This window comes from Hippopotamus amphibius, chromosome 15 (assembly GCF_030028045.1).
Source record: "Hippopotamus amphibius kiboko isolate mHipAmp2 chromosome 15, mHipAmp2.hap2, whole genome shotgun sequence".
NCBI classification, from domain to species: Eukaryota; Metazoa; Chordata; class Mammalia; order Artiodactyla; family Hippopotamidae; genus Hippopotamus; species Hippopotamus amphibius.
This window is the reverse complement of record NC_080200.1, coordinates 24,891,523-24,904,688: the sequence shown is the minus strand read 5'-3', so window position 1 is coordinate 24,904,688 and position 13,166 is coordinate 24,891,523. Positions and strand designations below refer to the sequence as shown.

At 35.4% G+C, this 13,166-nt stretch overlaps 1 protein-coding gene across 1 annotated transcript; it reads left to right on the top strand.

The window, feature by feature from the left end:
- The first annotated feature begins 4,270 nt into the window (after positions 1-4,270).
- On the top strand, positions 4,271-5,239 carry LOC130837357 (olfactory receptor 2L2-like). The gene has a single exon (XM_057710219.1). It carries the CDS (start codon positions 4,271-4,273, stop codon positions 5,237-5,239), a length of 969 nt encoding a protein of 322 aa, XP_057566202.1.
- The last annotated feature ends 7,927 nt before the right edge of the window (positions 5,240-13,166 follow it).

The following is a 13,166-nucleotide window of genomic DNA, read 5'->3' as shown; positions in this document are numbered from 1 at the left end:
CAGAGGGCACTGGGAATCCTCATGATCCAGATGCCTGACACATCATCAAAAACTTCCAACATTCAAGAAGCATGAATTGAACATCTGCAATGTTCCAGAAGTTGGCTAAATGCTAGCTTCATAAAATCTTTATTAAAGCTGTTAGCCTTCTTCCCTTGCCACTGTATTTCCTCTCCATAATGATCATATCCATACTCATTGCGTGCCTGCCTTTCCATAAATAGACACAATACTTCCAACATTACATCCCCCATTCTCTCACTTTTCTCCAGAAAACCTGAGACCTAAACTCAAAAAAACTGCCCATAATCCTATTCCTGTTGTTCCTCTGCTTCGTTATGCATGGTGTTCCTGACACCTGGAATGCCCTTTGCCAAGTGGAAACACTCTTACTTATCCTTTAAGATGTAGCTAAAATACCACCTACAACACAAAGACTTCCCTTGTTTCCTTGTAGCTTTTGAACAGCTTTCTTGATTTAAAAGTCTCATATTTTATTATAATAATTCTCCATCTGTTTACTCAAGCTTACTGAGGCCAGAGGTGAGGTCTTACTCATCATTGAATCATTATAGTCAGCACTAGAGTTGGTCCAGCACAGACATTGGATGCAATAGGCACATATAGAGTGAAAGAATGACTGAATGAGTCAGCGAAATGAGTCATGGAAAAAATGAGGAATTAATTTCCAAATCTGTCAGTACATAAATCTAGAATTCACCTGCTTTACCACAAATATTAGTAGATGACTACATGGTTTTATGAAAATATATAATCTTAGATTTACTTTGTAATAAAATGTAAAAAATGATGGAAAAGTGAGATTTTATTACTCTGGAAATAACTTACAATAAAATACTGGATGCAGCTGAAAGACATGTCTAATAGGATTTCAAGTTTTACTTTATTTACCGTGTGAACTAACAATTACTACACAACATTGAATCAACTTGGTCAAGTCACTTAATCTCAGTCAGTTTCACTTCTTTGTTTATATAATGCAAATATTATACTATATCAGTGTTTCTCAATCTGGTCTAATTATAAGAACCACTTGGAGAATACGATTTAATAGGTCTGAAGGAGGAGACAGGTGTGTTTTCAACAGGCAACTGTAGGTAACTCTGGAATATCTGATTTCATGGTACTATAAGAATCAAATATTGTATTATTACCTTCTGGGAAGCTATGAAGCAGAAAATATGAAAACAAAATTTATTTTGTTACATAGTTATTGATAACCTACTTCTTCAATGTACAGGCCTAGGCAATCTTGGGAGTTCAAAATAAGAAAAAAAACCCTCTCCTCTGAAAAGATTAATAATCTAGAGGATTAAAGGAAAGGTTTATCCACAAATAACGGTGATAGATTGATGAACATGAAAGAAGATAGGGGAGCAGTGGATGCCAACTGGGAGGACCACAGAGGAGGAAGCATTTGAGTTGGGACTTTGAAAGTGGATTATGTGATTTATCAGTGAAGGTAAAACTGGATTGCTGTTCCTCTATCCACTGGTTTTTGAAAAACATGCCTAAAACCTGTGGTTTATTCACAACCCTTCCCCCCACAGCACACTCAGAAACCTGTTATAAATTCTTGCACTTAACATTGCTTTTTTAAATGGGGGGAAAGTGGGGTACAATCAATAAGAACAGTGCTCTATTTCTGCAAAAAGTTGCAATTCATATATACATGTATGAATACATTTAGATGATCTCAGGGGCAACTACAACTTGCTTCTAAGGGAAACTAGGTTGCTGAGATCAGGAATGAAAGGAATACCTACTTTATTCTGTATAAAATTTTGTATCTTTGGAACTTTTTAGTGATTATGTAATACTTGTTCAGAAGTACAAGAGAAGAAATAATGATGTTGACGATGATGGTGGTGACACTGATAATGGTAATGATGATGATGGTTATAGGGAATTTTGCATTCCCAGAAAAGAATCAGCCAGTTCAAAGAGAGGCCTAATAGGGTGGTCCAGATACTGGAGAAAATAAAATTTATATCCTAAAAAAATATTTTTTTCTTCCAGTTTTCTTGAGATGTAATTGACATACAGCACTGTATAAGTTTAAGGTCTGCAACATATTGATTTGATATACGCACATCATGAAATGATTGCCAAGAGCTTAGTGAACATCCATCATCTCATATAGATACACAATTAAAGAAATAGAAAAAAATTTCCCTTGTAATGAGAATTCAGGATTTACTCTTGTAACAGCTTTCACATATAACATACAGCAGTGTTAATTATATTTATCATGTTGTACATTATGTCCCTAATACTTATTTATCTTATAACTGGAAGTTCGTATCTTTTCATTAAAAGGACTACCTTCACTCACCCCTCCTGCCTCCATCCCCTACCTTTGGTAACCACAAATATGATCTCTTTTTCTATGATTTTGTTTTTGTTTGCTTTTGAAGTATAATTGACCTACAACACTATGTTTCTTCCTGGCACACAACATAGTGATTCAAGGCTTCTATACATATTTTTTTTTTGACAATGCCACGTGGCATGTGGGATCTCAGTTCCCTGAGCAGGGATCAAACCCATGCCCACTGCATATGGAAGTGTGGAGTCTTAACCACTGGACCACCAGGGAGGTTGTTATTTCTATACATTTTAAAATGATCACCATGATAAGTCTAGTTGCAATATGTCATCACACAGATATCACCTGGTTATTGACTATATTCCCCACAATGTACATTTCACACCTGTGACTCATTTATTTTGTAGCTGAAAGTCTGTACTTCTTAATCTCCCTCACCTATTTCTCTCCTCCTCCATGTTTCTACACTCTGGCAACCACCTGCATGTTCTCTGTATCTATGATTCTCTTTCTGTTTAGTGATGTTTTTTCATTTGTTTTTGGGATTCCACATAGAAGTATTTGACTTTGTCTGTCTGACTTATTTCACTTAGCATAATATCCTCTAGGTTCAATGCATCTTACAGGTAAACCTACAAGAAACATAGCAGAAATGCTCTGATTGACTATGTGACTGTGCACAGCTCTGGGAGTAATAAGGGACCTGAAGGCACTGATTCTCCCACTTGTGCAAAGTAAACCTCTAATTATGCCTAATATACTCCTTTAACACTGCTACCCACACAATGTTCTCAAATCTATACTCATTAATTCTTTTAATCTTCACATCACACCTGTGTTGTTGGTATGCTTTAGTTCAATTTCATAAAGGAAAGAAGAGAGGCACAGAAGGACAATTCCCCTAGGCCAAGGATATCAGGCAGGTAAATGTGGTCATTTAGCAAGAGCTTCAAACCCTGGTACTGATCATCTTATATTTTTAACTGGTCCACAATACTGTTTCTGCTTACAGAGATTTTAAATCCAACGAAACCTTTGCTAAACAGAAGATATTCCATATTTAAAATGAATTATTTCTTATAAACTGTATCCTAACAGTCTCCTCCATCAGGACCTTGTGGCCTCTCCTGTGTAGTAACAGCCAATACTGGGAATTACCCTGATGATAGGTTCACACTTTATGCACAGTAGGGTGACTTCTGTGAAATTGGAAAAAATCATATTTTTTAGGTTCCTCCCTAATTACTGGTGCTATAATTAGCCATTCCATTCTAGTTCAGCTGATGTCAGAGATGCTTGAGTTGGAATCAATGTAAGGAGGACTCATGGGCAGATGGGAAAATTCCCTATGTGAGAAGGAAAAGGTGAACACAGACCACAGTCAATTCTGAAAAAGCTTTTCTTTACTCAGGTTATCAATGCCTCTACTTCCCATCTTCAAGAGAATCTTCTATATTTTCCATGGAGCCTCATAAGACAGACTGAAAACATTGACTTTTCAAAATGTAAAATCGTCATAATTCTGTTGAAGCTGTGTCTGCAAAGGATCTCAAAGTGATGAGTGAATTAGTTCTTTAAGAAGTACACATGATAAGTTTTCATCAAATTGACTGAATTTTATGGATATAATATTAAATATACCTGTGTTCTTATTTGGTTACTATCAGTGATTACAGTTTGTAACAGTAGGTACAGTGGGTAAACACTAGTTTATTAAGTAATCCATGAGAGATAATTAATGAAAATTACATATGTTAAGAAGTTATGCATAATACTGAAGAGACCACAACAAGGAAAAAAGTCAGCATGAATATATTCAGAGGAGTCCTGGGAGTAAGGAAAGTAGACAAGATCTACAGTAACGCATCATCAAATGGAACAGTGATCTCACAGTTGTTTCCTGGGCAATAATGTTCAGCCATGGAGAGAAACAATAAGACTATAACCACAGATTTTATTCTCCTGGGGCTCTGGCCTGAGTTAGGCCACCTTGTGATCCTTATCTGCCTTATCCTTCTGGTCTACTGGATGGCTGTTGTGGGCAATGCTGTTCTTATTCTCCTCATCTGGCTAGATTCCCACCTCCACTCCCCCATGTACTTTCTGCTCAGCCAGCTCTCCCTCATTGACTTGGCCTTGATCTCAACTTCTGTCCCCAAAATGCTCACAGACTTCTTCTCAGGGGAAAGAATCATATCTCAGGTAGGCTGTGGAACCCACATCTTCTTCAGCATAACCCTGGGAATTGCTGAGTGCCTCCTGCTGACCCTCATGTCCTATGACCGCTATGTTGCCATCTGTAACCCACTGCGTTACTCAGTCATTATGAGTCATATCACCTGCAAAAAGATGGTCATTGGGTCCTGGGCAGGAGGAGCAATAACTTCCCTGGTTCATACAGCTTATACCATGCATCTGCCCATCTGTCATCCTCGGGAGATCCCACACTTTTTGTGTGAGGGAATGGCCCTCTTGAAGCTCACTTGTGAGGACCTTTCAGCCTATTTGAAGTCAGTGATGGTCTCAAGCTTTCTGGTGGTCCTCATCCCTTTAAGTCTCATCCTGGCCTCCTACACCCTCATTTTCCTTGCTGTCCTCCGCATGAACTCCCCTGAGGGCAGGAGCAAGGCTCTGGCCACCTGTTCCTCCCACCTCTGTGTGGTTATCCTCTACTTTGGTCCTGCCATATTGGTCTACATGAGGCCTGGGTCCTCCAAGACCCCCAAATTAAATCAGTCTCTCTTTATGTTTAATGCCATCCTTACCCCTATGCTTAACCTTCTTGTCTATAGTCTGAGAAGCAAAGATGTTATAGAAGCTTTGAAGAGTATAGCCATCAGTAGATGCCCCCTAAGAAAGATGAAAAGACACTTACATTGCTATACTTGATTACAACCTTATGTTAGCATATTTCCTTGAATGGCTTTCAGGAGCCTTTAAGACCTGACAAATTCTGTTATAAATTATAGAAAAGTTATAGGTCATTTGTTTCAATCCCCTTGTTGTGTGAAAATAAAAATAAATCATAAAATAATCTATCCATGGTCTCAGAGCACCATCAAAAGAGCCAGTTCTTCTGACCCAAAATTCTGAAAAAAACACTGCTTTTCTAAATAACACAGAGGATCATTTTTGCTTAAATATGCTGAAGTTAAAAATGCACTCATCTGCTTAAATATACCTGCACCTCAGAACAGTGAGAAAACTCACAGTTTCAGGATGGGCTCAGGAAGCAGAACTTCTGATACAGACTTTCATCTGTTATGGCATTAAAATCATCTGATCTTCCTTGAATTAACAAAGGCAGCTTCTAGGTTGCCAAAATCTCACACGTTTTCAACCCAATGTCAACAATTTGTTTTATGAAGAAAAAAGGATAAACCTGCCTTTTCTTGGCTCCAACAAATTTTCCTGTTTCTTGTGCTCCTTCTTCTGAGTTCATACCCATTGTCTAATGCAAGTACATGACCAGATAAAACTACAGCATTCTGACAATCTGAGAAACTGGAATAAAATAATGCTGTCTACCACCTAGCATTACTAAGGGGATTAAAGGAGTTAAAATGTGTAAATCACTTAGAACAGTACAAGCAGGGAGTAAATGCTGTGTTACAAAGCTCCTTGCATTTGAAGGCCAGGCACTGCACTTAGCACTCAGTAGGGAAGTGAGAGAACTAGGCTCCTTAAGGCCTTCCTCCTAGGCATGGAAAATAGAGCTTTATTTTATAGATAAGAAAGATGTACACTTCAGGAAGAATACAAAATGACTGAGTGCTAAAATCAGCCTTTAGTCAAGACTGGGACAGAAAAAAAAAAAAAAACTTTCCTCTAGAATGTAAAATAAATCTAAAATTTTATCAAAAATATAAATGATATTGGTGTTTTATTAACAAGAATTTGGTAGTAAAATTTTAAGATGTAATTATTATAGAGATCAATAATTTCTCAGCACTATTAGCTCCTGTGATCACCGTATGGCAAATTTGTGATATTAAATACACACACACTTTTAGCTGAAGTCAGTGAAGAGCAGGGTATTTGGGGCTTACTTTAGCTAGTGCTGCACAGAGCTGGCCCTTTCCTTCCTCTTTAACGAGAATCACCTTTAGCAAAATCTTTACTTCTCTAGTTTCTAAACTAGATTTGCTTAATTGCAATGAAGTTTCTTGTTTTAGGGTTGATTCATTTGGTTTTGTGGATTTTCCATGCTTAAAGAAATTGCTCCCTGAGTATTTTTAGAAACAGATTTAATTTGATTGCCCTCACTTGTTATTTCTAATATTTCTGCACATGGCAGAAAACAGGAAAAGTCAGCTATGTCTCCTAGTATATTCATCTGAAATGACATTAATTAGAGTTTGATTTGCATCCTACACCAGTGACAACTACCAGACAGGGTAGAAGGTGTGCCTAAGAGAATATGATCTCCAAGGCCCAAATAATTACAACCTCCCCTAAAGAAAGACAGAAAACTTGAATAAATATTTAATCAGAAGCCCAATTCAAAAGGTTTCCCTTGACAGGAATGCAATAATAGTAGGAGACTTGAACACCCCACCGACCTCAATGGACAGATCTTACAGACAGAAAATGAATAAGGTGACAGAGATCATAAAAGATGAAGTAGAACAGTTAGATTTAATTGATATTTTCAGGACATTACATTAAACACACACACACAGTACACATTACTTTTAAGTGCACATGAAACAGTCTCTAGAATAGACCCAATATTAAGAAACAAAAAGACTCAACACATTTAGGAGGTTGGAAATTATTTCAAGCATCTTTTCTGACCACGATGGTATGAAATTAGAAATCAAGCTCATAAAGAGAAGCAAGAGAAAGAAAGAGAAAAGAAAAAAAAAAACGATTACATGGAGACTAAACAAGATGCTACTAAAAATCCAATGGGTCAAAAATGAAATCAAAGAGGAAATAAAAAATACCTTGAGAGGAATGATACTGAAAACACAACCAAACAAAATCTAGGGGATTTTGTCCTAAGAAGTCCTTTAGAAGTCCTAAGAGGGACGTTCAAAGCAATACAGGCCCTCCTCAAAAAACAAGAAAAATCTCAAATGAACAACCTAACCTAGTGCTTAAAATAATTTAAAAAACAAAAAACAAAACTTAAAGTCAGCAGAAAGAAGGAAATAATAAAGATCAGAGAGGATATTGTTTAAATAGAGATTTTAAAAAGTATTTAAAAACTAATGAAACCATGAGCTGGTTTTTTAAAGAATAAACAAAACAGCAAAACTCTGGGGAGATTCACCAAGAAGAAAAGAGATAGGACTCAAAATGAAAGAGGAGAAATAACTACTGATACTCCAAAAATACGAAACACCATAAGAGAATGCTATGAACATTTCCCAATGAATTTGACAACCTACAAGAAATGGACAAGTTTCTGGGAACATACAGCTCACCAAAACTAAATCAAGAAAAGCTAGATAATTGGAACAAACCCATCACTAGACATGAAATAGAATCTGAAGGAAAAAGAAAAGAAAAGAAAAGAAAGGAAATGTTCCTTTTATTAGAGGATGGTATCAGAAATGAAAATTTGAGTGCTAGGTGTGCTCATTGCTACTGGGGTGTCATTGCTTCTAGACCCTCTCAATGAGCAAGAAATATATATGTGTGTATTAGTCTGTGTACACACACACACAAACATCCACATGCATTTATATTAAGCTAAAGATAACTTCATACTAATGTCCCTAATGCTAATCTGTACCAAACCTACCATTCTCATGCTGGTCTGCATCCTCTCCTTCAATCTGTGAGAAATCTGCTCCCACCACCCACCATCCATTTACCTCATTGTTCAGTTTCAGTGTGTGGAGATGGTGGGGTCAAACCACCATCTGTGCAGTGAGGTGTGACCTCAAACCCTTAGGGAAAATAGCTTTACAAGCTAAGGTACAGAACGTACATACTCCAGTTTTGTAGACCCCACCTGTTTCCAAAGGTACTTCTGTTGGCATCTCCCAACTCCCAATCTCCTTCTTTTAGGTTATTTCAAACACTTGTTATATAATTAAATTATTTTGCCATGGTCTGCAAATCCTGTGACTGCCCAGTCTCCTGATGACATTTAAAATGTGCATACATTAAGGTGTTATAATGTTCTATGGGTTTTGACAAGTGTATAATGCTATGTACCCACCATTTCAGTATCAGAGCAATTTCACTGCCCCAAAGATCCCCAATTCTTTTTTTTTTATTTTTTTTAATTTTTTTTTTATTTTTTGGGGGGTACACCAGGTTCAATCATCTGTTTTTATACACATATCTCCGTATTCCCTCCCTTCCTTGACTCCCCCCCTCGAGTCCCCCCCACCCTCCCTGCCCCAGTCCCCAATTCTTTACGTAGTCAACCCTTTCCCTCCCTGAATCCTGGGCAACCACTGATATGTTCAGTGACTCAAATCTGTAGTTTTGCCTTTTCCAGGCTAGCATATAATTGGAATAAATGGTATGTAGTCTTTTCCTACTAGCTTCTTTCACTTAGTAATATGTATTTAAGGTTTATCCATGTGTTTGCATGTCATGATAGCTCATTTCTATTTATCACTGAATACTATTCCACTGTACAAATGTATTATAGTTTTTAAAATCTATTTGCCTATTTAAGGGCCTTGTGGTTGCTTTCATTTTTTAACAATTGTGAATAAATCTTTTATAGATATTTTTAAAAAAAGAAAGAAAAAAAAACTTTCTGTAAACAAAAGTCCAGGACTGGGTGGCTTCACTGGGGAATTCTACTAAACATACAAAGAAGAATTTATACCTATACTTCTCAAATTCTTCCAAAAGATTGAATGTAAGGGAACACTCCCAACTCATTCTATGAGGTCACCATCACACTGACACCAAAACCAGACAAATGCACTACCAAAAAGGAAATTACAGGTCAATATATTTGATTAATAGATGCAAAGATCCTGAACAAAATATTAGCAAACTGAGTCCAACAACACATAAAAAGGATCATACACCATGATCAAGCTGGATTCATCCCAGGGTCACAATGATGATTCAACATAGGCAAATCAATCAACATAATATACCACATCAACAAAAGAAAAGACAAAAACTATATGATCATTTCAATATATGCAGAAAAATCATTTGATAAAATTCAACACCCATTCATGATAAAAACTCTCACCAAAGTGGGTATAGAGGGAACATACCTCAGCACAATAAAAAGCTATTGATGACAAGTCCAAAGTCAACATAATACTCAATACTGAAAAGCTAAAATCTGAAACAAGACAAGGTGGGAACTCTCACCACATCATTTCAACATAGTATTGTAAGTACTAGCCACAGCAATCAGACAAGAAAAATAATTAAAATGTATCCAAATTGGAGGAGTGGAGGTAAAATTGTCATTATATGCATATGACATGATACTCTATATAGAAAACCCTAAAGACTCCATACAAAAACTTCTAGAATTGTTACACAAATTCAGCAAGATAGCAGGATACAATAGTAACATACAAAAATCTGTTGCATATCTTCAACATTAATAATGAAATATCAGAAAGAAAAAGTAAAAAACAAAACGTTTTAAAATCACATCAAAAAATAAAATGAAATACTTAGGAATAAACCTGAACTATATGCTGAGAACTACAAAACACTGATAAAGGAAATAAAAGATAATTGAAAGAAATGGAAAAACATCACATGTTCTTGGATTGGAAAAATTAATATTGTTAAAATGGCCATCCTACATAATACCCAAAGCATTCTACAAATTTACTGTAATCCCTATCAAACTACCCATGATACTTTTCACAGAACTAGAACAAATAATCCTAAAATTTACATAAAGCCACAAAGGACCCAAAATTGCCAAAGCAATCCTGAGGAAAAAGAACAAAACTGGAGGCATAACCCTCCCAGACTTCAGACAATACTACAAAGCTACAGTAATCAAAACAACATGGTATTGACACAACAATAGACATATAGATCAATGGAACAGAATAGAGAGCCCAGAAGTAAGCCCACACACATACAGTTAATTAATCTTCAACAAAGGAGGCAAGAATATAAAATGGAGAAAAGACAGTGTCTTCAGCAAGTGGTGTTGTGAAATCCAGATGGCCACATATAAGTCAATGAAGTTAGAACATATCCTCACACCATATACAAAAATAAACTCAAAACGGCTTAATGACTTAAATATAAGACATGTCACCATAAAACTACTAGAAGAGAACATAGGCAAAATATTCTCTGATATAAACTGTAGCAATATTTTCTTAGGTCAGTCTCCCAAGGCAAAACAAATAAAAGCAAAAATAAACAAATGGGACCTAATAAAACTTATAAGCTTGTGCACAGCAAAGGGAACCATAAACAAGATAAAAAGATAACAGATGGACTGGGAGAAAATATTTGCAAATGGTACAGCTGATAAGTGTTTAATTTCCAAAATTTACAAACAGCTCACACAGCTTAATACCAAATAAACAAACAAGCCAATCAAAAAAAAAAATGGGTAGAAAACTTAAATAGACATTTCTCCAAAGAAAACATACAGATGGCCAAAAGCATGTGAAAAGATGCTCAACATCACTAATTATTAGAGATATGCAAATTAAAACTATGGTGCAGTATCACCTCACACCAGTCAGACTGGCCATCATCAAAAAGTCTACAAATAATAAGTGCTGGAGAAGGTGTGAAGAAATGGGAATTTTCCTACATTGTTGGTGGAAATGTAAATTGGTGCACCCATTATGGTGAACAGCATGAAAATTCCATAAAACTAAAGATAGAGTTATCATATGATTCAGCAATCCCACTCCTGACATATGTCTGGAAAAGACAAAAAACTATAATTTGAAAGGATACATCACAGCAGCACTATTTACAATAGCCAGGACATGGAAGCAACCTAAATGTCCATCAACACCAAATGGATAAAGAAGATGTGTTACATATATACAGTGGAATATTACTCATCCATTAAAAAATGAAATATTGCCATTTGCAGCAACATGAATGGACCTAGAGATTATCATGATAAGTGAAGAAACTCAGACAGAGGAAGACAAATATCATATGATACCACTTGTATGTGAAATTTAAAAAAAAAGATACAAATGAACTTATTTACAAAACAAACAGAATCGCAGACACAGAAAACAAATATGTGGTTATCAAAGGGGAATGGGAGGACAGATAAGTTAGAAGCTTGGGATTATACACACTACTATATAAAAAATAAACATCAAGGTCTTACTGTATAGCACAGGGAACAATATTCAATATCTTATAATAATCTACAGTGGAAAAGGATGTGAAAAAAATATATATATAATAATCAATTTGCTGTGCAACAGAAACTAACACAACATTGTAATCAGCTGTACTTCAATAAAAATTTTAAATTTAAAAAAGATTCCCCAAGGATATAAAATAGGCAAGATACCAGCATTATAAAATAACCACAAAAAATTTTAAATGAATCAAGCAAACATATCACACAGGATAAAAACACAAATGTAATACAATCAATGTACTACACCAGAGGATGAAGGGGGGAAAAAACACATGATCATTTCAACTGATATAGAAAAATCATTCAACAAAATTCAACACCTTTTCATGATGAAAACAAAAATAAACTAGAATTAGAGGGAAACTAGCCCAATACAATAAAGGCTATATGTGAAAATCCAAGGGCTAACATCACACTCAATGGTGAAAGACTAAAATTTTTTTTCTAAGATTAGGAACAAAACAAGGATGCATTCTCTCCCCATTTCCATTCAACATAGTATTGGAAATCCTGGCCAGAGCAATTAGCCATCAATCAATCAATCAATCAATCCCAAATTGGAAAGGAAGAAGTAAAATTCTCTCCATTCATAGATGACATACTCATGTGAAAAAAAAAGCTAAAGACTTTTCAGAAAAGCTATTAGGGCAAATAAATTCAGGAAAGTTGCAGTACATGAAATAAATACAGTAACAATGAAAAACTGAAAATGAAATTAAGAATGCAATTCCATTTAGAATAGAATAAAAAGAATAAAATGCTTAAGAATAAACCTAACCAAGGGGGTTAAAATTACAAAACATTACTGAAAACTATAAAAAATATTGCTGAAAGAAATTAAGGCCCTAAATAAATGGAAAGATGTACCATGTTTACAGACTGGAAGACAATATTGTTAAGACGTCAAGACTACCCAAAGTGATCTAGAGATTCAACACAATTCCAATCAGAATCCCAATGGCATTTTTGAAAAAATTTTTTAAAACCTATCCTAAAATTCATATGGAATCTCAAGGGACACTCAATAGCCAACATCTTAAAAAAGAAGAACAAAGTTGGATGACACACATTTCTTGATTTCAAGATATGCTACAAAGTTACAGAAGTCAAAATATTGTAGTACTGAAATAAAGACAGACATATAGATCAATGGAATAGAATAGAGAGCAATAAATCCAGGCAAATGTGGTCAAATGATCTTTGACAAGGATGCTAAGACCATTCAACAGATAGAAAACAATCTCTTCAGGAAATTGTCTTGGTAAAACTGAATACCCAAATGCAAAAGAATGAGTTGAACTTTTATTTTACACCATATACAAAAATTAACTCAAGATAAGTTAAAGACCTAAAAGTAACACCAAAAACATAATAAAACTCTTAGAAGAAAACATAGGGGATAGTCTTCATGACATTGGATTTGGCAATGATATGGTGAATATGACACCAAAAGCAAGGCAACAAAAGGAGAAAGAGATAAATGTGACTACATAAGCTTATACT